The 24,603-nt window shown below is 44.3% G+C and overlaps 2 protein-coding genes across 4 annotated transcripts in view; one reads left to right on the forward strand and one right to left on the reverse strand.

Moving 5' to 3' along the window:
* The window catches only part of MARVELD2 (MARVEL domain containing 2), a 67,901-nt gene that overhangs the window by 40,741 nt on the left and 2,557 nt on the right, over positions 1 to 24,603 (reverse strand). The gene's annotated exons all lie outside the window — the stretch shown is intronic.
* On the forward strand, positions 167 to 11,223 carry LOC138656796 (uncharacterized). The gene is made up of 6 exons (XM_069744088.1): positions 167 to 278; positions 359 to 463; positions 614 to 809; positions 959 to 1,118; positions 2,046 to 2,141; positions 11,142 to 11,223. The coding sequence occupies exons 1-6, from the start codon at positions 234 to 236 to the stop codon at positions 11,221 to 11,223; spliced, it is 684 nt and encodes a 227-aa protein (XP_069600189.1). The 5' UTR covers positions 167 to 233.

A 24,603-nucleotide genomic window follows, 5' to 3' on the forward strand; every position in this document is an offset into this window, starting at 1 on the left:
GTTGTAGATCTTATCTTTAGGCTTTAGTTTAATCTGGCATTGGGTTGTCTCAGCCATTGTTTCTTTAATTTAATCAATGTGGCAGTGTTGTTTGCTCAGCGTTAGGTTGGAGTGCAATGTTGTTTGTGGTTTAAATGCCTTTTTTTTTTGTTTTGTTTTTTATATTGCTGGATTGTGCATAGGAGCATAGGAACAATTATTTTGTTCTTTATTTCAGAATTGCATTAATAGTCATGGCCAGCGGCAGTGATTCCAGCACCCCACCGCTGAGGAGTGAGGTGAGTACATGATCTACTATTACTATATTCGCTTTCATTTGTAGATGGGTCACTCAACTTTTTGGTAAACTATTTTGCAGGCTTCTTCAAGTGAGGAGGAGAGCCAGGAGGAAGAGAGGGAGCAGGAGCAGAGACCGGAGCAGGAGCAGAGACCACGGGGCCAAGCTGTGGTTGCAGGACGGAGAGTAAGTTTTTATTTTAAACTTTTTTTTTTTTTTTGGGCGGGTATGGGGGGTGGCGGGATGGTGTGGTGTTGTGTGTGGTAGGTGGCGGTGGAGGAGGTAGGGTCAACTTTTATTTATCTTGCAACAATTAATATTTTCCATTTTTTCTAGGTTTCACAACGGGCCCTGGATGAACCCCTCAACATCGACCTCATGGTGGCATCCATAGAGGAACGGGGCCCGTTGTGGGACAGCCGTGACCCCCGGCACGCGGACCAGGGCATATTGCGGTGTCTGTGGAAAGAGGTGGCACAATTGCTGTGGGATGGCTTCGACAGCGCTTCCCCCACGGTCAAAGCTAGTTTTCGTAAGTATTTCCAAAATGCTGCTGTGACCCATCATGCTAGGATTACACAACCGTCTGTGATGTCTTCTATTGGTATTGCACACGGTTGCGTAATCGTTGTCAATATATTCTCTAAATTTTATTTTGTTTTTTTATTTATTTATACACAGTTCGAAAACTGCGGACCAGATGGCGCTCCATGAAGGACCGTTTCAAGAGGGGCCTGAAAAAGGAAGGACAGGCCCGTAGTGGTGCAGCGGCTTCAAGGACCTCGGTTTACAAGTATAACCGTATACTGCAATTCTTGAGACCGGTCCTTGAAAGCAGAGAGTAAGTCTAGTACCTATGCACACACCTAGTTTTTACAACATGCATATTCACATACTACATTCCAGCCACTTAGCTTATTGCCCAGCCATTTATTTTGGCAAGTACAAAGTATTTAAACAAAAAAAAAAAAGGTGAGTTCACCGAGGCGTGAAAAGTAAAAAATACATACTTTTATCCTCTTCAATCATAAGCAGAGGATGAAAAATCAGCACAATACCATAGACACTATCTACGCGTTTCAGGTGGCAGGGAACATCAGACCTGAAACACGTAGACAGTGTTTTTATTGTATTGTGCAGATGTTTCATCCTCTGCTTCTGATTGAAGTGAATAAAGTATTTTGTTTTTACTTTTCACGCCTCGTTGACCTCGAATTTATATTCATTTCTGGTATTCTCACACTTTACACAGCAGCTCCCTTCTGGGATTACTACAATGGTGAGCGTGACTTACTAGTAATGTCCCTGAAATCGGAAGTATACAGAACACAGAAAGCTAGTAGATTGGCCATGCCCAGCCAATATTTCATAGGGGATTAGTATAGTACCTATCCAGGTGTATCCCCGATTTAGTTATACACAAATAATTAAAATATTATAGACACGCCATACATTCCACTGCAAGGCAGGTTATGTTCCCATGCTTGCTCAGCTCAAAGGACCTGTGATGACGTCTCGGTCACATGACCGTGACGTCATGGCAATTCCAACGTAAGCATAATTGTCTGGCGTTACAAATCGCAATCATGGGTGACTATTTGGAATAAAATAAATGTGTTTTTTTTAATATTGATGGTGCATATGCAGTGTCAAGATTAAAAATAGGTTAATATTAATGGCGGTAATGGATACCTGGCGGTAAAGTTAATTAATGACGCCTGTGAAATTTGATATTTAGTATACTAATGCTTTCCTTATGTTTTCACAGAACACACAGCAGCACCCGCGAGCCTGTCCGACCCTCTGGAGCGGTCCTTTGTGAAGAGCCATCTCAAGCCTCGCAGCCATCCCACAGCGAGAGCAGGTCTGCACCACCACAATCTGGCGAACCGGCAGCCGGTCCATCAGATGTTCCCCTGGCCGAGGCCTCTGTCGCTCCTTCCTTCGGGTCTTCCCGACAGCGTCAGCGGGCCTCGGACAGGGCGCCCATGCCCGAATTTTTACATTTGAGTACCGTCTTTCAGAATGGTTTCAAGGCGCTGTGCGATAAAATGTCAAATATCGAGCGGCGTCTTGAAAACATCGAAACGGATCTCGCGAGGCCGGCGAAACATTTTTTTACTGCCCTTCACAACGGGATGGTTGAACATCTTACGCCGGAACTCCAGATTTCGGTCATGCAGGGCTGCAACAATCTTTATGTCACTGCTCTGCAGCAGGCTCGGGTCATGCAGTCAGCGACAAATGCGCCCACAGTACCATCGCTGGCTGCCATGACTCCGACTCCTGCTGCAGAGCACCACCACAGAGGTCCGCGTGACGAGGGCCACCGCCACCGCCACCACAGAACAGAGCCCCAAAGGTCGGAGCAAGACCGGCCTTCAAGGGCACACGGGCACAGACGGGAAGCCGACCCACACCCAGAGGGAGAGAGGAGGAAAAAAAAGAAGACCAAGACGACGACGACTAGCACTACGACCTTGGCTATGGCTGCTCCCACAACTACCACCAGAACACAGCCTGGGTCGACCCGGAGCACACCAAGTACCCAGGCTGGGTCTACACGGAGCACACCCAGTACCCAGCCTGGGTCTACAAGGAGCACACCGTCAACACAGCCTGGGTCGACCCGGAGCCGGAGTAGCCAGCCAAGGACACTGGTCGTCGTCCCTCCTCCTCCTCCCTCACCTGCTTTGGAAGTATCCCAACAGTGGATGGATGTCGGCATCCCGTCAAGTATCATTGAATATGCTGCTGCTTCCTCCCCCTCGTCCTCCTCCTCCTCGTCCTCCTCCTCGGTCTCTTCCACACCCACCAGAAGTGAGGGATATCAATCCCCTTTAGTTGTGGATGTAGGTACCCCGTAATGTTATGTCCCTAATTTTTTTTCCTGTCCCAAAATAAAAAATTTATTTGGTTTACAAAAAATTGGTTTTTATTGTCTCAAATAAAGTTTTCACCAAATGACACCTTGCGCCGTATACACAAATATTGTCTTTGTAACACCTGATGTGCAATGTCTGACAATATTTTTTAGATTTTTTTTTATTAATTGTTTTATAGGCCTGGCGCTCATTGTACTATCAGCTGTTACAAACACAACCAGCATTGCTCAATATGTCAAGTTTAAAATGTACCATCACACAACGATTTCAGTATAGATAAAGTTGGTTTATTTGTGTAACCAACGTTATCTTTTCTGTAATCGTAAAACGATAGAGCCCCTGCTGTGAGATTTTGGGTGTCAACGAATGATTATGATTTTTTTTTGTTACCCACGCTGTCATTGTTGGATCGGCGAGTTAGACACCGATCAAGCGATGTCTTTATTTTAAAATAGGTAATATTGGGTTACTAGCGCAGTGTTTTAAACACTCAAATAAAAATTAAAAAATACCCCACAAATAAAAAAAGGTGTCAACCACGTCCCTCGCCGTCATCTTTCCGCAATTACTTACACTGTGATTCCCGCCCGTAAATCAGAGCACACCGTTAATAATAAACGCTGTACTGTGGTTTAGGGCTGGCACAGTACGGAAAGCTGACGGCGATGGACGTGTCACACACCGTAATAAAATGTTGTTTTGTATTTTTAATAACTACATTTACAATGGTAAACATCGTGAGTGCGGCCATGCGCTTCATAACATTTCCCAGATTACACGGGACTTGCTCTTTTTGGGTTGCTGGAGAGCTGGCTGTGTGACAGCTCTCCATCAACCACACGACCAATAAACAACGATCACGGTCCGGTGGTATCACTGGTAGTTATCGTTGTAGAATAGTTTTATTAATGTACCTTAAAGGGAACCTGTCACCTGAATTTGGTGGGACTGTTTTTGGCTCATATGGGCAGAGTTTTGGGGTGTTCCAGTCCCACAAAATACAGGTGACTGGTTCCCTTTAAAACATTGGTCAGGTGAGGTGGAAGCAATGTTCACAGTGTCGCCACTATTTGACTCTGGACAAATTCTACCATCCTGAGTACAATAGTGTTAACTCTGTAGAGTTTTGCAAACATGATAGTTTCCCTCCTTGTCAAGCCAGGTTCCATATGAAAATAGTCTTCAGTATTAATTATGGTTAACAAGGTGGGAGCCGATGAAGTTTTATACGTCAAAACTATGGTACTCACGGCTGCAAATTTTATTGTTTTGTCACAGTCCATTTGGGTACTGGTGCTCACATAAATTTTGTGGGACAATCATTACTTTCAATAAAATAGGATTTTTTACAATTACTATGGAAAAACGGATGGGAGATTTGTTTTGTGAAAACGGAAAGGCGGAAAGGCACAATAAACTTTATTAACAAACACAACGCATTAGACAATCGGGTGACATTAATAACCAAACATATGATGGTTACATTACATGGGCTCCACAGTGTTTACATAACATCATAACAACACGTTGAATTACACCATTTGATCTTGCCAAGAAACACGGCCAACATCGGAAACAAAATATGCAGCAAATTGGTCCCTCATATGAGCAATCTCCAAAGTTGTCCGCAGAGGATGAGCTTGATAATCAGGCAATGGATTTTGTATGGGTTCATCGAGTTCCACGTTGACTCTCTCTTTATCAATAATAAAATTGTGTAGAACCACACACGCCTTCACCACCTCATCCACTGTCTCAATTTTCAAATTTATTGCGGATCCTAAGATACGCCATTTGGACACCAGAATGCCAAAGGCGCACTCCACAGTTCTTCGGGCCCTGGACAGTCTATAATTAAAAATACTTTTTGTGCGGTCCAACCCCCGACTAGAGTACGGTTTAAGTAGGTTGCCACACATTTGAAAAGCCTCATCCCCAACCACAACAAATGGCAGGGCCGGGCCTTCGGTGTTAGGAAGAGGTCGTGGATGGGGGAAATTAAAATTGTTCTCGTATAATCTTCGGCCCATGTCAGACTCCTTAAATGTCCGTGAATCATTTGCACGACCAAACGCTCCAATGTCCACAGCGATAAACCTGCAGTCCGCACCTGCAATTGCCATCAGCACGGTGGAAAAGTATTTTTTATAATTATAAAAAAGAGATCCACTTCTTGAAGGCTTGGTAATCCTAATGTGCTTGCCATCCACGGCTCCGATACAGTTAGGGAAATCACAAACTTTTTCAAATTTTTGGGCGTTGGCATGCCATAATTCTCTTGTAGGGATGGGTAAAAATTCCTCCCTGAGGTTGTCCCACAATGCGCGGCATGTGTCTGCAATAATACCCGACAGTGTTGAGACTCCAATCCGAAACTGGAAATGCAGTGATCTCAATGTCTCTCCGGTAGCCAGGAAACTGACAAGAAGAAAAATAAATAAATAAATATAATTAATTTAATTGTTATGAAAGAATTTTTCATTTTTAATTACAATCCCCCACCCCAAAAAACAAAAACACGTTAATTTAAAAAGTGGCAAGAACATATAAATCCTTCACATTCCATTACGTACCGTAGAGTCACCAGCAGACGTTCCTCAGGGGAAATCGATTTACGGAGCTGCGTGTCCTGCCTGGAAATGGCTCCTTCCACCAGACGCAGCAGATATCGGAAGCTGTCTTTTGACATCCTGGTGTACTCAAAATATTTGTCCTGGTTCTCATTTAATTCGCCAAAAAGACAATGGTACACTCCACGACTCTCTCGGACTTCCACTATAGGGTGTAGCCAAAAACGCCGACGACTCCTTCTCCGTTGTTTGTCTCTTTTCCTCTGTTCTTGACAGGCAAAAGCATAAGCTATAGCAAGGGCTAATTCCAGCTGAAAAGTGAGGTAGATACTCTCCATGGAACGATCCATCTTGATGCTCTATGGTTGGAAATAATGTATGCCGGGGTATATATACCACTATTACATTAATACCCACCCCCATCTACCCATTGGTGGCATTATCGATTGTCTAGACACTAGACCCACCCTCTTCTATTCATTGGTGGTGTTATCTAGTGTCTAGACACTAAATTGTGTGTAAAGATCTAATCAGTGTTTGACAACGCATGCGTCGTAAAACGCTGCGTTTTTGTAAAAACGCACCAAAAACGCTGCGTTTTACGACGCATGCGTCCGACGCTTGTGTCACAAAAGTTGCGTTTTTGCGTGCGTTTCTGATGCGTCGTGCGTTGCGTCGGCGACGCAGCGTCGCATGACGCTAATGTGAACGTAGCCTTAGAGATCCATGGATAACAAGAGAATAGTTAAAAACTACCTCCCATAGAGGTGGAGCCGCATATTAATTACTGTAATGAGCGGTAACTGTGACCGCTCAATACAGGAAGAAGATGCAGCGCTGGAAGAAGCAGGGACTGCAGGGACCGTGCCTGGAGTAGGTGAGTATACGGGGAGGGGAGCGCAGCGATGCGCGATATTTACCTCTCCTCGTTCCGGTGCGGCTCCGTCTTCAGCATCCTCTGGCTGTGACGCTCAGGTCAGAGGGCGCGGTGACATAGTTTCAATATGGATATTCAAAAACACTTAACCTACTGATGTCTCAATTATTTTACTTTTATTGGTATCTATTTTTACTTTTGAAATTTACCGGTAGCTGCTGCATTTCCCTCCCTAGGCTTATACTCAGGAAAACTTAATGACTCAGTTTTTTGTGGCAAAATTAGGGGGGTCGGCTTATACTCGGGTCGGCTTATACTCGAGTATATACGGGTATTTAACTCCTGCGACCTATGTTGCAAAGGGTATTAAACAGAGACTGGTTTAGCAAGGGTTAGATAAACCTTAAGGCTATGTTCACACTTTGCAGAATCCACTGCGGATTTTTCCGCAGCAGAATTCCAAAATCCGCAGTGAAAACCCATCGTGGTTTTTACTGCGGATTTATCGCGGTTTTTACTGCGGTTTCTTCTGCGGATTTTCATCTGCAGTTTTCTATTGGAGCAGGTGAAAATCCGCAGAAAAGAAGTGACATGCTGCGGAATGTAATCCGCAGCGTTTCCGCGCGGTTTTTTCCGCAGCATGTGCACTGCGTTTTTTGTTTCCCATAGGTTTACATTGTTCTGTAAACTCATGGTAAACTGCTCCAGATCCGCAGCGGGCAAATCCGCTGCGGATCCGCAGCAAAATCTGCAAAGTGTGAATATAGCCTTAGAGGGACTATAAATCGTATGGTACAGACAGTAAAAAACAGATGCACATACATTAACAAATAAATCTATAGATATTTCTACTGGGTTTTTATAGTACCAGGGTTCACATACAACAAAAGGCTATACCGTACTTGCCCGTGTAACGTTTAGCCAGCAGGGACTAGAGAAAATCGAAATAACAGCGTTGTGTGTACACACTTGCACAGGGCGGATGTAGCCGCTTAAGGCTACTTTCACACTAGCGTTAACTGCAATCCGTCACAATGCGTCGTTTTGCAGAAAAAACGCATCCTGCAAAAGTGTTTGCAGGATGCGTTTTTTCTCCATTGACTAACATTACGCGACGCATTGCGACGGATTGCCACACGTCGCAACCGTCGCGCGACGGTTGCGCCGTTTTTCGGCCGACCGTCGGCCGCAAAAAACGTTCCATGTAACATTTTTTGCAGCCGACGGACCGTCTTTTCCGACCGCGCATGCGCGGCCGGAACTCCTCCCCCACCTCCCCGCACCTCACAATGGGGCAGCGGATGCGCTGAAAAGCAGCATCCGCTGCACCCGTTGTGCGGCGGAGGCAACGCTAGCGTCGGTAACCTCGGCCCGACGCACTGCGACGGGCCGGGCCCGACGCTAGTGTGAAAGAAGCCTAAGTCTGTAAATAGGTACAGCATCGGTCATTCCATGTCAAGTGAACCAATGATTTTTACCTCTATATTTTTAATTCTTTTGAGATTTTGTTATTTGGTAATAGTGTCAGAGAATGCAAAATGTGAAGAAAAAAAAAAATTCTAGATTTTTTTTAAATTGATTTTCAAAGTTTGGAAAAAGTGAGAATTTCGGTGTTGCCTGCCTTTACATTTCTCCTCATAACTCAGGCTAGAAAAAAGATAGAGAAACAAAATAAACACCATTCTACTCAGAACTGGACAGGCTTTCACCAGATATGTCACGAGTGTATCTTTGATAATATTTTACCCATTCGAACGGAAACGCAAAATTTTAAAACGCATTTTCGAAAAAAACGTTTAATTTCAAAATGTCAAACTGCACATGTGCCTGCTATGCTCCTAGCCACATCTGTACCAAAATGCAAGTTGGGATCGTGATGGGATCATATTTTAAAAAATAAAACTATTACATTGTCAATTCAAAAATCTTGATTTCACATCTGTTCAGCCTGTGGTCTAACAGTGTGGGGTCTATAGTTACCAAATACCGTATATACTCGAGTATAAGCTGACCCGAGTATAAGCCGACCCCCCTAATTTTGCCACAAAAAACTGGGAAAACTTAATGACTCCAGTATAAGCCTAGGGTGGAAAATGCAGCAGCTACCGGTAAATGTCAAAAGTAAAAATAGGTGCCAATAAAAGTAAAATTAATTGAGACATCAGTAGGTTAAGTGTATTTAAATATCCATATTGAATCAGGAGACACATATAATGCTCCAGAAAGTTTATGATGGCCCCATAAGATGCTCCATATTAAAATATGCCCCATATAATCCTGCATAAAGGTTAATAATGGCCCCATAAGATGCTTCATAGACATATTTGCCCAATATAATGCTGCACAAATGCTGATTATGGCCCCATAAGATGCTCCATACAGACACTTGCCCCATATAGTGCTGCACAAACGTTATGGCCCCATACAGACACTTGCCCCATATAGTGCTGCACAAACGTTATGGCCCCATATAGTGCTGCACAAACGTTATGGCCCCATACAGACACTTGCCCCATATAGTGCTGCACAAACGTTATGGCACCATATAGTGCTGCACAAACGTTATGGCCCCATACAGACACTTGCCCCATATAGTGCTGCACAAATGTTATGGCCCCATATAGTGCTGCACAAACGTTATGGCCCCATACAGACGCTTGCCCCATATAGTGCTGCACAAACGTTATGGCCCCATACAGTGCTGCACAAACGTTATGGCCCCATACAGACACTTGCCCCATATAGTGCTGCACAAACGTTATGGCCCCATATAGTGCTGCACAAACGTTATGGCCCCATACAGACACTTGCCCCATATAGTGCTGCACAAACGTTATGGCCCAATAGATGCTCCATACAGACACCTGCTCCATTTGCTGTTGCTGCGAAAAAAAAAAAAAAAAAATCACATACTCACCTCTCGTCGCTCAGGCCCCCGGCACTTCCAATATTCACGTGTTCCTCGTTCCGGCGCCGCTCCATCTTCAGCACTGACATTCAGGCTGAGGGCGCGCACTAACCACGTCACCGCGCCCTCTGACCTGAGCGTCACTGCTGAAAACGGAGCGGTGCCGGAACGAGGAGCAGGTGAATATCGCGCAGCGCAGTGCTCCCCTCCATGTTATACTCACCTACTCCTGGCGCGGTGCAGTCCCTGCTTCCCCGGCGCTGCAGCTTCTTCCTGTAGTGAGCGGTCACCGTTACTGCTCATTACAGTAATGAATATGCGGCTCCACCTCTATGGGAGTTGGAGCCGCATATTCATTACTGTAATGAGTGGTACCATGTGACCGCTCAGTACAGGAGGAAGCTGCCGGCGCTGGGAAGCCAGGGACCTGCAGGGACCGCGCCAGGAGTAGGTGAGTATAATTAGACAGCCCCCGCTCCCCCTCACCTGCCAACCGCTGGGTATGACTCGAGTATAAGCCGAGAGGGGGACTTTCAGCCCAAAAAAGTGGGCTGAAAATCTCGGCTTATACTCAAGTATATACGGTAATCCATGATTTTTAGATATTACTGTATTATGTTAGAAGCAAGAGAGGACAGATGAGAAGCTTTCTTAGGGCTGAGAATGACCAGGGGCAGACAGTGAATGCAGAGCGGATGACAGGCCGGCAGCTCCAGCCTCCAGAGGCCATATTCACACCAAATCTTATCACCCAGGAAACTTCTCAAATGGAGGGAGAAAAATTTTCTTAACATCCAGTCCATGTATTGTACAAACCAGGACTACGAAGAGGAGGAGAGTTTGTGAAAACCTCGGTTACAGGAAGCAGAACCCATCACAGGGACTCCGCAATACTGGACTGTCATCACATGTAGGGAAACAGAAATAAAAACAAGGATTTTTTCATTCAGTAAAGACAGTGAAGTGCATGACGTGGTAGAAGGCGGCACAAGATCGGCAATGGATGACAGAACTGGTGATGTAACTTAAGTATATAACCTGGTGCACAGCCTAAAGACAAGAGGTGCTCAGGTAGGTTCCAACACCATACCATACGTAACAAAACCTGGCACTCAACTTTTATGTCTGAGGAGATATTTATTAATCAGCAACGAAACATTTCGGTCCTTTACAAACTGGACCTTCATCAGTCACGTGCTATTTAGCGTGTAGTTATAAGCAATGTGCTCTTATGAGTAGGCAAGATATAGGAGTAGCTGGCAGAAAGCAGACCATGTGGCTGTAAGGGCAGAATCCTATCATGTAATGATAGCCGTCACGACGCGGTGTCCACCGCTAGTCCAGGCGCTATACTGGGAGGACGCCCTCCTAGTATAGCGCCTGGACACCGCGTCGTGACGGCTATCATTACATGATAGGATTCTGCCCTTACAGCCACATGGTCTGCTTTCTGCCAGCTACTCCTATATCTTGCCTACTCATAAGAGCACATTGCTTATAACTACACGCTAAATAGCACGTGACTGATAAAGGTCCAGTTTGTAAAGGACCGAAACGTTTCGTTGCTGATTAATAAATATCTCCTCAGACATAAAAGCTGAGTGCCAGGTTTTGTTACGTATAGAACTGGTGATGTGACCTGTGAATATGATCGGCGCTGGTGTCGGCTACTGGACTCTCCAAAGATTGTGAAATTGAAGAAGTAGAAAGAACTTTTTTGCACCTTCTGGTCCAGCGCCGTCCTTTGTGTATCCAAGAAAACCAGACATTGTAAAAGTTAACAAAAATCCAATATTAACTCAGGTGGAGCCGAGCACCATGACCGGCCGTCCATACTCTGACACAAAAGGAAACGGCCATTGCTAGTAAGCGCTTATGGACATTACATTTCACCCACTAGAAGGGACACATTGATGATAAAAGGCCAGTGTAAAAACCTACTATTAGTTGTTTGATTAGTTCATATTTTATAGAATGAGGATTTAACTACTGTACTTTTCTTCTTAAAGGGAACCCGTCACCCCCCCCCATCCCCAGGCATTTTTAACTAAAAAAAGCCACCTTGTGCAGCAGTAATGCTGCATTCTGACAAAGTGGCTTTTAGTTCTGGGTGCTGTAACTGCCGAAATAATCAGTTTTGTAATTTGTCCTAATTACCTTTTCTTCAGTCCTGGAGGCAGGTCTTTCCCCCCTGCTGCAGACGCTACACAGCCGTCACTCAAATCTTCTTGGCGCAGGGCGCCGCCTCCTCACCGCTGTTTTGAAATGAGCCGACGCCTGCGCTCTTTTCTCCTGCCTTGGGCAGGCGCAGTGAGCGCTGCCCGTCTGTCCTCATATGCAGTCCAGCTGACTGCGCCTGTGCGGACGCCCTGCCTGTGAATCCCAGCCCCGTAGTATGAATAAATAAGAAGACCCTGCGGGGCTGGGATTCACATGATGACCTTTTTTCTTTTTTCCTGCTCAGCATTTTCAACCTGAATGCATTGAACAAGTTGTGTTATGATGAATAAGATGTATTTATTCTGGCACGTCGGTATTTGTTTTTTTGTGTTTCTTTATTGTTGCATATAAATGTTGAATGCAATAAGTTGTAATTTGAAAAGAAAAAAGGAAGAAACTCACACAAACATAAAATCAGAACATTGGATTGAAGTTGATTCTCTGTCCTCCGTAGTACATGCCTGCACAAGGTGCAATCTTGCCTTGTGCAGGCGTGTACTATGGAGGACAAAGAATGAACTTCAATCCAATATTGCAGCCAGCATGCAGCCAGCGGGTAAGGAAAGGGTGAATCAAAAACCCAAAAACCCCGCCTCCATGGCTGAAGATTGTTCCCTCCAAATTCAGGTGACAGTGTCCCTTTAATTCTAGCCCGAGATATGATAAAAAATGTAAAGCCATACCAGGCCAAAATCCGTGCTTTTTTTAAACTTTAGAAAACTGTAAAAAAATTAACCGATGAAGAAGAAAAAAAAAATCAAAACTTTTAATTTGTAATTAACTAAAGGTGTACCTCATAAAAACAAAAAATTAAAAAAAATCTAAAGACGTGAGGTAAAAAAAAAAGGATTCATATTTGGATCACTTGATATGGAATGACCCGCATGTCACTTAAAATATCTACATGTGATTAACGTGGGACTTCTCTGTAATGTATTGGTTGTCTCACATCCATTGGCAGCGCAGTAGGGACCGCGATCCTAGTCCTGGACGCCACACGGGCAAGTACGGTATAGCCTTTTGTTGTATGTGAACCCTGGAACTATAAAAACCCAGTAGAAATATCTATGGATTTATTTGTGTTGCAGCTAACCCTCTTTGTGGTCGATGGTACATGAATATACACACCATCCCGGATAATCTTTCATTCCTGTATGGGGTAAATACCTATTTTTATATTTCTAACCCCTTTACGCAACCGAGTACTTAACTCTTACAGACTTTACAAGTCTGTTTGCAAAATTTAACTTGAAGCTATGAGGTCACTCAGAGCCTAGGTAGATGCACATACCCTAAATAAGTGTTTGTATATGTATATCTGTTTTTTTACCGTTTGTACCATACAATTTATAGTCTCGCTTAAGGTTTATCTAACCCTTGCTAAGCCAGTCTCTGTTTAACCCCTTTCTGACATCGGACGTACTATCCCGTCCATGTGGGGTGGGCCCCTATGACCATGGACGGGATAGTACGTCCAGCGCGATCGGCGGCGCTCACGGGGGGAGCGCCGCCGATCGCGGCCAGGTGTCAGCTGCCTATCGCAGCTGACATCCGGCACTATGTGCCAGGAGCGGTCACGGACCGCCCCCGGCACATTAACCCCTGGCACACCGCGATCAAAGATGATCGCGATGTGCCGGCGGTGCAGGGAAGCTTCCCGCAGGGAGGGGGCTCCCTGCGGGCTTCCCTGAGCCCCCCGCAGCAACGCGATGTGATCGCGTTGCTGCGAGGGTCTTACCTCCCTCCCTCCCTGCTCGAGCCCCGGATCCAAGATGGCCGCGGATCCGGGTCCTGCAGGGAGGGAGGTGGCTTCACAGAGCCTGCTCAGAGCAGGCACTGTGAAGGCTGCAGCGCTGCATGTCAGATCAGCGATCTGACAGAGTGCTGTGCAAACTGTCAGATCACTGATCTGTGATGTCCCCCCCTGGGACAAAGTTAAAAAAAAAAAAATTTCAAATGTGTAAAAAAAAAAAAAAAAAATATTCCAAAATAATGAAAAAAAAATATATATATATATTATTCCCATAAATACATTTCTTTATCTAAATAAAAAAAAAAAACAATAAAAGTACACATATTTAGTATCGCCGCGTCCGTAACAGCCCGACCTATAAAACTGGCCCACTAGTTAACCCCTTCAGTAAACACCGTAAGAAAAAAAAAAAAAAAACGAGGCAAAAAACAACGCTTTATTATCATACCGCCGAACAAAAAGTGGAATAACACGCAATCAAAAAGACAGATATAAATAACCATGGTACCGCTGAAAACGTCATCTTGTCCCGCAAAAAACGAGCCGCCATACAGCATCATCAGCAAAAAAATAAAAAAGTTATAGTCCTGAGAATAAAGCGATGCCAAAATAATCATTTTTTCTATAAAATAGTTTTTATCGTATAAAAGCGCCAAAACATAAAAAAATGATATAAATGAGGTGTCGCTGTAATCGTACTGACCCGAAGAATAAAACTGCTTTATCAATTTTACCAAACGCGGAACGGTATAAACGCCTCCCCCAAAAGAAATTCATGAATAGCTGGTTTTTGGTCATTCTGCCTCACAAAAATCAGAATAAAAAGCGATCAAAAAATGTCACGTGCCCGAAAATGTTACCAATAAAAACGTCAACTCGTCCCGCAAAAAACAAGACCTCACATGACTCTGGACCTAAATATGGAAAAATTATAGCTCTCAAAATGTGGGAACGCAAAAAATATTTTTTGCAATAAAAAGCGTCTTTCAGTGTGTGACGGCTGCCAATCATAAAAATCCGCTAAAAAACCCGCTATAAAAGTAAATCAAACCCCCCTTCATCACCCCCTTAGTTAGGGAAAAATTAAAAAAATGTATTTATTTCCATTTTCCCATTAGGGCTAGGGTTAGGGCTAGGGTTAGGGCTAGGGCTAGGGTTAGGGCTAGGGTTAGGGCTAGGGTTAGGGCTAGGGTTAGGATTAGGGCTAGGGTTAGGGCTAGGGCTACAGTTTGGGTTGGGGCTAAAGTTACAGTTAGGGTTTAGATTACATTTACGGTTGGGAATAGGGTTGGGATTAGGGTTAGGGGTGTGTCTGGGTTAGGGGTGTGGTTAGGGTTACTGTTGGGATTAGGGTTAGGGATGTGTTTGGATTAGGGTTTCAGTTATAATTGTGGGGTTTCCACTGTTTAGGCACATCAGGGGCTCTCCAAACGCGACATGGCGTCCGATCTCAATTCCAGCCAATTCTGCGTTGAAAAAGTAAAACAGTGCTTCTTCCCTTCCGAGCTCTCCCGTGTGCCCAAACAGGGGTTTACCCCAACATATGGGGTATCAGCGTACTCAGGACAAATAGGACAACAACTTTTGGGGTCCAATTTCTCCTGTTACCCTTGGGAAAATACAAAACTCGGGGCTAAAACATATTTTTTGTGGGAAAAAAAAAAGATTTTTTATTTTCACGGCTCTGCGTTATAAACTGTAGTGAAACACTTGAGGGTTCAAAGTTCTCACAACACATCTAGATTAGTTCCCTGGGGGGTCTAGTTTCCAATATGGGGTCACTTGTGGGGGGTTTCTACTGTTTAGGTACATTAGGGGTTCTGCAAACGCAATGTGACGTCTGCAGACCATTCCATCTAAGTCTGCATTCCAAATGGCGCTCCTTCCCTTCCGAGCTCTGCCATGCGCTCAAACGGTGGTTTCCCCCAATATACGGGGTATCGGCGTACTCAGGACAAATTGGACAACAACTTTTGGGGACGAATTTCTCCTCTTACCCTCGGGAAAATACAAAACTGGGGGCTAAAAAATAATTTTGGGGGGAAAGATTTTTTTTTTTAATTTTCACGGCTCTGCGTTACAAACTGTAGTGAAACAATTGGGGGTTCAAAGCTATCACAACACATCTAGATAAGTTCCTAAGGGGGTCTACTTTCCAAAATGGTGTCACTTGTGGGGGGTTTCTACTGTTTAGGTACATTAGGGGCTCTGCAAACGCAATGTGACACCTGCAGACCATTCCATCTAAGTCTGCATTCAAATGGCACTCCTTCCCTTCTGAGCCCTCCAATGTGCCCAAACAGTGGTTCCCCCCACATATGGTGTATCATCGCACTCAGGACAAATTGGGCAACAAATTTTGGGGTCCAATTTCTCCTGTTACCCTCAGGAAAATACAAAACTGGGGGCTAAAAAAATAATTTTTGTGGGAAAAAAATTTTGTTTTATTTTTACGGCTCTGCATTATAAACTTCTGTGAAGCACTTGGTGGGTCAAAGTGCTCACCACACCTCTAGATAAGTTCCTTAGGGGGTCTACTTTCCAAAATGGTGTCACTTGTGGGGGGTTTCAATGTTTAGCCACATCAGAGGCTCTCCAAACGAAACATGGCGTCCCATCTCAATTCCAGTCAATTTTGCATTGAAAAGTCAAATGGCACTCCTTCGCTTCCGAGCTCTGCCATGCGCCCAAACAGTGGTTTACCCCCACATGTGGGGTATTGGCATACTCAGGACAAATTGTACAACAATGTTTGGGGTCCATTTTCTCCTGTTACCCTTGGTAAAATAAAACAAATTGGAGCTGAATTAAATTTTTTGTGAAAAAAAGTTAAATGTTCATTTTTATTTAAACATTCAAAAAATTCCTGTGAAGCACCAGAAGGGTTAATAAACTTCTTGAATATGGTTTTGAGCACCTTGAGGGGTGTAGTTTTTAGAATGGTGTCACACTTGGGTATTTTCTATCATATAGACCCCTCAAAATGACTTCAAATGAGATGTGGTCCCTAAAATAAAATGGTGTTGTAGAAATGAGAAATTGCTGGTCAACTTTTAACCCTTATAACTCCCTAACAAAAAAAAATTTTGGTTCCAAAATTGTGCTGATGTAAAGTAGACATGTGGGAAATGTTACTTATTAAGTATTTTGTGTGACATATCTCTGTGATTTAATTGCATACAAATTCAAAGTTGGAAAATTGCGAAATTTTCATAATTTTCGCCAAATTTCCGTTTTTTTCACAAATAAACGCAAGTACTATCAAAGAATTTTTACCATTGTCATGAAGTACAATATGTCATGAGAAAACAGTGTCAGAATCACCAGGATCCATTGAAGCGTTCCAGAGTTATAACCTCATAAAGGGACAGTGGTCAGAATTGTAAAAATTGGCCCGGTCATTAACGTGCAAACCACCCTTGGGGGTAAAGGGGTTAATGCCCTTTGGTCGCAGGAGTAATATAGTTTTTATCTATTCTCTTGTTATCCATGGATCTCTGACATGTTTTCTAGGATTGTATATAGAACTCTCTCTTGTGATTGTACATTTTGTATATAGTATTGTAGCACTGTACATAATCATGTGTTAATACACTGCATTTTTTCTATTTGTTACAGCATTTTGTTGTGATCAAGGCCACAGGGTGGCCGAAATGTTATAAATTGCCTCATCACCTGTCGTTTCGTCTTCACCACCGCATCTCAAATAAAATGTTCACCTCAGCAAATCTTTTTTGAACTGGATGAGTGCAGTGATTTCGTTTCATTTCAAGTATTTATGGGACCATTGGCTCCGTTCACTTGCACCATCCAACTCTACAGTCGTTCTTCTCTACCTTACTACAAAATGCTGCTCCCTGGGAGCTTCTCCTCACCTAATCCCTTACAATGACAGGTATCTCCCTATGTTTGTGTATAGGGAGAAACCTAAATCAGTCAAGAATAGAATATTAGAAGGCACTGGAGACCTGCATCTAAGACTAGCCATCCTAGTATCACTGGTTATGTCTGTCATTTCTGATTTAAAGGAATCTGTCACTATTTTTTTGCTACCTCGTCTGAGGGAAGCATGATGTAGGGACAGAAAGCCGGGTTCCAGCAGTGTGTCTGTTACAGTGTTGTCTGTGACGCGGGCGGTAGTTGTGGGTGAGGTACGGATGTTCTACGCTACATAAAAATGGTGGTCCTGACTGGGTGTGTGGACCTTAGCTGTGGAGGCGTTGCACTCTTGCAGGCTGCGTGCTGCCGGTGACTTCAGCTGGCCTGGACCAGGTCTTACTAAGATCAATGAGGGAGACCAACACTAACGAATAAACGGTCGTTTACTGAACAAAAACCTGGTGGGAATGATATACTGCAGATAGTGAGTGAATAACTTCATGAATGTTTCTCTTTAGTACATGGAACATCTTTACACATGCTCTCAGTCCTTCCTATAATGACACAGTTCTGCCTTGCGTAGTCCTCGATCCTCACCACAACCCAGCACAATACTTCAGGAACTTCCCTTCCCCAATAACGATACTACAGTCAGTAAGTGAGAGCCCTGTACATCAACTTGTGGTTCCACGTCCTTTTCCCCTTAGGGAAGCTACTTTGCCAATATGGTCGTTACTCAAATTCTCAGCTTGTTGATGTCTTGGAACTACCACCCGGGGCACTCTTCTTCTCATGTTCCCTGCTCCGATCCGTCCCATTACCTTCTGGACTTGCAAGCTCGGTATTGCTTTTCTAGGTTTCCTGCCCCTAGATCCCATCTCCTCTTTCATTTTATCTTGCCTCCTTCCTGCATCTCGCTATCCATTCCCTTGATCTTCACTCACCCAAGGCTCACCCACGTCATGTGGCTCAGCTTACTCATCAGACAGTAGGTCTGCTTCTGCTGCAGTCTGGGCCATATATGACTTCCTGACAGGAAACTCTCTCTGTCCCTTCACTTTAGGCCTTCCCACTCTGGGCTAGTCCCAACTATTAACTCCCTGCTACTGGCCACAACACAACCCATCACTAATAACACACATTACTTAACATGTCACCCATAAAATACATTGCAATAATACAGGTGTCTTTCAGGGGCAATACTTCCATCTTCTTACAGATCACTTACGGAGCTGCTTGCTGTCATTTGATAAATTCACTGATTTCTATGCTGCAGATCTAGCAGTTTCCTAAACTGTGAGCTCTGTATAACCCCGCTCACACCACTGATTGGCAGCTTTCTGCGTACACTAAACATGGACAGAATGCTGCCAAACCGTAGTGGGGGCAGGTTATACAAAGCTAATGAATTTTTGTTGTTGTTGCAAAAATAGAAAAAAAAAATAGAAAAAAAAGGTGGCACTCACAGTTCTTAAAATCCAGACTTTATTAGTACAACGTTAAAACATCTTCAAACAGGCAGGATGAGGACAAGTGGATAAAGGATCGGACGACGGCCGTTTCGCGCATCCTGCCTGTTTGAAGAGGATTTAATGTTGTACTAATAAAGTCTGGATTTTAAGAACGGTGAGTGCCACCTTTTTTTTCTATTTTTGCATGGAAAATTTGGACTGTTTATTTTGGGTTGGCACCCGTGAGTTCACGTGATTATGCTCGGAGCGAGGTGACTGAACATTGTGGATATAGGGCTCTGCTGTGATAACAGTGCGGATTTCTTTCTATCGATATATGCTAATGAATGTTTTTACTAGTCTTCTAGTGATAAAATCACTGTTTTACCAGCAGATTATCTAAGCCACAGCAAGCAGCCCAGTAAGTGATGAAATGGGTCGCACTTACAGCCCCTTAAAATTCTTCTTCTTGCCAGGAGCCATTGAAGCCCTATTTGGTGAGAAATGGCCCTCGTCTATGATGTATTACGTCCATCCCTGCAACCTACTGTTTTAACTTTTTTCAATAAAGAAGAATTTTAAGGGACGGTCTGTGCGACCCATTTAATTCTACGTCCTTCATTTCACTGTTTAATTCTTTTTGGAGTGCACCCGGAGTCCCCCCAACCCCCCATTTTGGCTTCTTCGGTCGTTCCCACTTACAAGGGTGTATGTGGCGGTTGGAAGTTAGATGGTAATGGCACGCATTCCTCGTATATTAGCCAAGTAAGTGATGTATCGCTGGAATCAGGGTCTCGGTCTCTACATTATGCTGGTCTCAGATTAGGTGGCAAAAATAGATTCCCTTTAAGTATTCTATGAAAATGCCACAGCTGACAGGTTGCATTTAAAGTGAACCTGTCAGCAAGACTTTGCTAAGTAACCTACAGACACTGTCAGTTTGGCAGCGCTAAACTGATTAAAATAATACCTGGGGTGAAGAAATCAGTCTTGTGTAATCAGTTTTAGAAGTTTGCAGCTACTGATATGCTCGTGCTCCGGGGTGGGACTAGAGGCAGAGTCTTATCTTCCTGCTCTAAAGGTACCTTCACACAACGATTTCGTTAACGATATCGTTGCAACGTCACGCTTTTTGTGACGTAGCAATGATCCCGCTAACGATCTCGTTATGTGTGACAGCGACCAACGATCAGGCCCCTGCTGGGAGATCGTTGGGGAATGATCAGGACCTTTTTTTGGTCGCTGATCACCCGCTGTCATCGCTGGATCGGCGTGTGTGACGCCGATCCAGCGATGTGTTCACTTGTAACCAGGGTAAATATCGGGTTACTAAGCGCAGGGCCGCATCGGAATGTGAGTATGTAGTGTTTTTTTTTTTTACTTTTACAATGGTAACCAGGATAAATATCGGGTTACTAAGTGCGGCCCTGCACTTAGTAACCCGATGTTTACCCTGGTTACCCGGGGACTTCGGCATCGTTGGTCGCTGGAGAGAGCTGTCTGTGCGACAGCTCCCCAGCGACCACACAACGACTTACCAACGATCACGGCCAGGTCGTATCGCTGGTCGTGATCGTTGGTAAGTCGTTTATTGTAACGGTACCTTAAGCCAGAGAAATCAAGGAGAGACCTTCCCACAGGCCGCCCCGAAGCACAAACAATCTGTCTCTATTATGAAGACCATGTGTGCGCGGCCTGCTGACAGGTTCACATTAAGGACCAGACCTATTTTGTCCTTAATGACCAAAACAATGTTGTTTTTTAATTTATTGTCAAATTTGAGGAGCCATAAAAAAATATTAATAAAATTAACACCATTGTACAGCTGTATAAAGGCTTTTTTTGTGCTGGACATATTGTCAGAACCACCATTTTGAGGCACATATAAAAGTTATTAACCAAGTTTTACACCTCATTATCAGGAAGAACATAAAACATAATTTTATGGATGGGTAGGAGTCCAATTCTATATAGTTTTATCTTTTGTTACTTTAAAAAAATACATGTTTATATTATTTGTACATTTTTCTGTTATTGTAATTACTGCTGTCTTCTATTGCAGATAGAACTATATTATTAAGCCCTGTGACAATCTCATACAGTCTGAAAAAAGGGTAAGGGCTTACAACATATTTACCAAAAATGTTGAGTGGCAGCTAAGCAGGTACAAACTGACATTTACTAGGTGGTTCGTCAATTCAGTCCATGATACTATCCAGATCGTCTATTAAACATCAGTGTTTCACTTTTTAAATAAATGATTAATATACAGAGAACATATCTAAAGAAAAGAAGTGAAATTTCACACTGACTAATTCCCATCCATGCAGTTAATCAGGAATACAAGGCAGACATAGGTCAGTATATATACTACCATTATTAGGAGATAACCTCATAATGACCAACGGCCCGTGTAAATTTACAGAGTGGGATTAAAGGGGTGGTCCGAAGGCAAAGTAATTTTCATTCTAAATCCCTAGTTAGTGCCATAATCTAAACTATTTTCTAATATACTTGCATTAAAAATTTCCTATCCTTCCTTAACTAAACTAACTGCTTTTCTTTCTTTTTTAATACTTCCTTTTGTATGATGCTTCGTTTGAGAATCCCAGTGCATGCTGATATACTCAAAGAGTCATCGGGGGCCTGAGGCTGCCATCACCGCAGCAGGCCCTGCCCCCTCCCACAGACGAAGAGTCACCAATGATGCTCATTTCAGGGGCTGTTCCCTGTTTCAGGGGCAGGGCTAGTCCCTGTGCGATGTGCACAATGACAGTGCACTCTGTAGGTATGAGCCAAAAACAGAGTGGTATCACAATACCCAGCATGCAAAGACCAGTGACATCATTGCAGGGGCAGCGCTTTTCTCTGCACTCTGGGTATTCAGACACCACGCTGTTGCCAGCTCGCTACTGGTATTCTGAGTAGAGATGAGCAAACTTGTCCGTAAAACATTTGCCAATCTCAAATTCGGCACAAACGTAGCACACTCGGATTCGTGTTCAGTTTTCGGAGCATTTTTCCTCAAAGTCAGCAAAACTTGGTCACAGTTAGGTTAATGATCGCGTTTGCATTAATACTTTTGTTAAGAATTTAGCTAGAATAGTGGTTCTGCATGATGAGCGGAGAGAGTGTGTAGGTCAGAGGAGCGATGGAGTGTAATTTTTTTTTAACTACCGTAACTTAATATGTGTATATTCCGGCAGCCAATCAGGGCGCATAAACCATCCACAACGTCATGACACAAGGACTTCTGTCATTGGCTACTGAAGTCACATGTCCCTCTCCACATAAAAAGTGGACAGGTTGTTTTGCTGGAGCCATTTTCTTAGTGTTGACGTATGTCATGAAAATAGGGAAAAACGTGTGTGACGCATCCAGTGTAATGACGGATGCGTCGTCCACAAATTCCGGGGAGAGGAGAGGAAAGACAGGGAGAGACTTTTTCCCGGATCTGAAAATCCGTCCGGGCATGCTCAGAGGGAAAAAAACATGATCCGGCGCTGGATTCCAGTGTGTGAGAGTCAGCGACGGATCCTGCATCCATAGGCTTCCATTATAGCCAACGACGGGCAGCGCAGGATGCATCACTGACTGATTTTCTGACGTGCAGAAAAAACGTTCCTATAAGGGGGGGAGGGAGGGAGGGAGAAAAAAATAAATAAATCAATCGACGGATTGTGACGGAAGCTATAAAACGCAAGTGTGAAAGTAGCCTAAGTAGTTTGTGCTAATAGTGTTGTGCACATTTCCTACTCAAAATCGTTTGAGCTAATACGGTGTTGCAGTCAGGACTCAAAAGTCAACATTTGTTAATACAAATCGTTATTCTTAAAGGGAACCTGTCGGTGTGGGCCTAAGGTTGTGAAACATCTGGTTAAAAGAGGGAAAGGGTACATACAACATGAGTGGGGTAAAAAGCGAGGTCATGGTGGAAGGGGAAATAGGCTTGGTGTTCAACGTGTATGTGGGTTAGGTGGTAATGTTACTGAAAGCTCTACTGAACAAACACAGTCTTGTCCTATCCAAAGGCAACTGACAACATCTGTTACTGGACGGGCTACTCAACTTCCTTTCTCTAGCAGCTGCACATCGGTACACCTTGTAGATGAGGGGCAGAAAGAGTATGTACTCCAGTAGATGGAAAGCGCTGCATCAAGTGGCCCTCGGTCCTACAGTTGTGGTGTTGTACAAGAATGTTTCCTCCTACAAATGCCAAAGGGCATGAACTCTACCATCTCCAATCTGCTGGCCACGCAAATGCTGCCTTTCCGTCTGTTGGTTAAAGACGGTTTCTCATAGTTTATAGCCATCGCAGTCCCCCAGCACCAGTTACTCAGTTGTCATTACTTCTCTAAAAAGAGCTATGCCTGCGCTACACCAGCATGTCGCAGACAACATCACCCATTCCCTGAAAACAATCTATGTCTGCCAGGGTTCATTTCATCATTGACACCTGGACGAGCAAACATTGGCAGGGGCGTTACAGCTCCCTCCTTGGCACCTTTGGTGGCTGTTGGGGCTGGCACTCAAGGGACTGCTCCACAAGTCTAGGAATCCCCAAGACTTGCGGGACAAACCTCTGTATCTAACACTTCCTCCACTGCTTCTGGCTCCTCCACCTCCTCTATGGCCTCCACCTACGCCCTCGAGCTCTCCCTTAAGGAGACACACGTTTCAACAGTGCAGAGAGAATCCCCACTCACTTACTTACTGCAAAGCCAGGGCTCACTGGATTCGGGCAGTGTTTAAATATGCCTTCGAGATCGCAGTCACACAGCTCAAGAGTTGTGGACTGCTATCTAGGCAGAGTTTGAGCAATGACGGTCTTGACTGAACCAGGAGGTAGGTATGGCTGTGTGAGATAACTGCAGAAAGAACGTCGCTGTGTGCTCACTTCCACCAATCGCACACAGCAGGTCATTGGCTTACATCGCTACAGAGGTCTTTGAGCCTACTGGTTAATCGTTTGATATCTGATGTGCCGACACGTTGAATTTCCAATCTGCATATGTTGCAGCCACTGTGACAACAGCGACGAGCCCGTCCTTTTGCATAGCCTGGGTCAACGCAGTATGGAGAGTGGGCACAGATGAAGGACCTCTGTACCCTTTCGCACAGTTTCAAAATGGCTACTAAGATGGTTAGCGCTGATGATGCCATCATCAGCATCACTATTCCAGTCACCTACCTGCTGGAGCACACTCTGAATAGTTTACGGGAGGAGGTGATGGTCCAAGAGGAAGAGGTGGAAGCAGTGGAGGATTTGAAAACGATAACAATATCTCTTAGTTCCAAACTGTTATCGCACAGGCGGGTGCCATGGGAGGGTGGATTACAGCAATCGAGGGGAGCTCATGGTACCAGACAAACTGTTCGTGAAGGCGCAGGAGCCGAGCAACAAAATGGAGAAGGCCGAGAAAGAGGTGATGGGCACGTAACAGTCGAGATGAAGAGAATAATGATTTCCACTCTATTGCCCGTGGTTGGCAGGAGGGGACAGAGGAAGCAAGCTTGAGGGTTACCGCGTCACTAACACACCAAGGTCTCGGACCTCATAGAAGCGCCCGACACATGAGCGCCTTCTTACTGCACTATCTGCAACATGATGCTCATATGTGTGTTACCACTGTTAGATCCACGGTACAAGAGTACCTTGAAAGGTACACACGCATGCTGGAGTACCAAAACACGCTTGTAGTCAATTTTAAGAGTGCTTTTCCCCAAGAAAGCAGTAAGGCACACAGTGTGCATAGCAGTTCTAGACCTCCAACCCTGGAAAC

Source organism: Ranitomeya imitator, chromosome 1 (assembly GCF_032444005.1).
Source record: "Ranitomeya imitator isolate aRanImi1 chromosome 1, aRanImi1.pri, whole genome shotgun sequence".
NCBI lineage: Eukaryota > Metazoa > Chordata > Amphibia > Anura > Dendrobatidae > Ranitomeya > Ranitomeya imitator.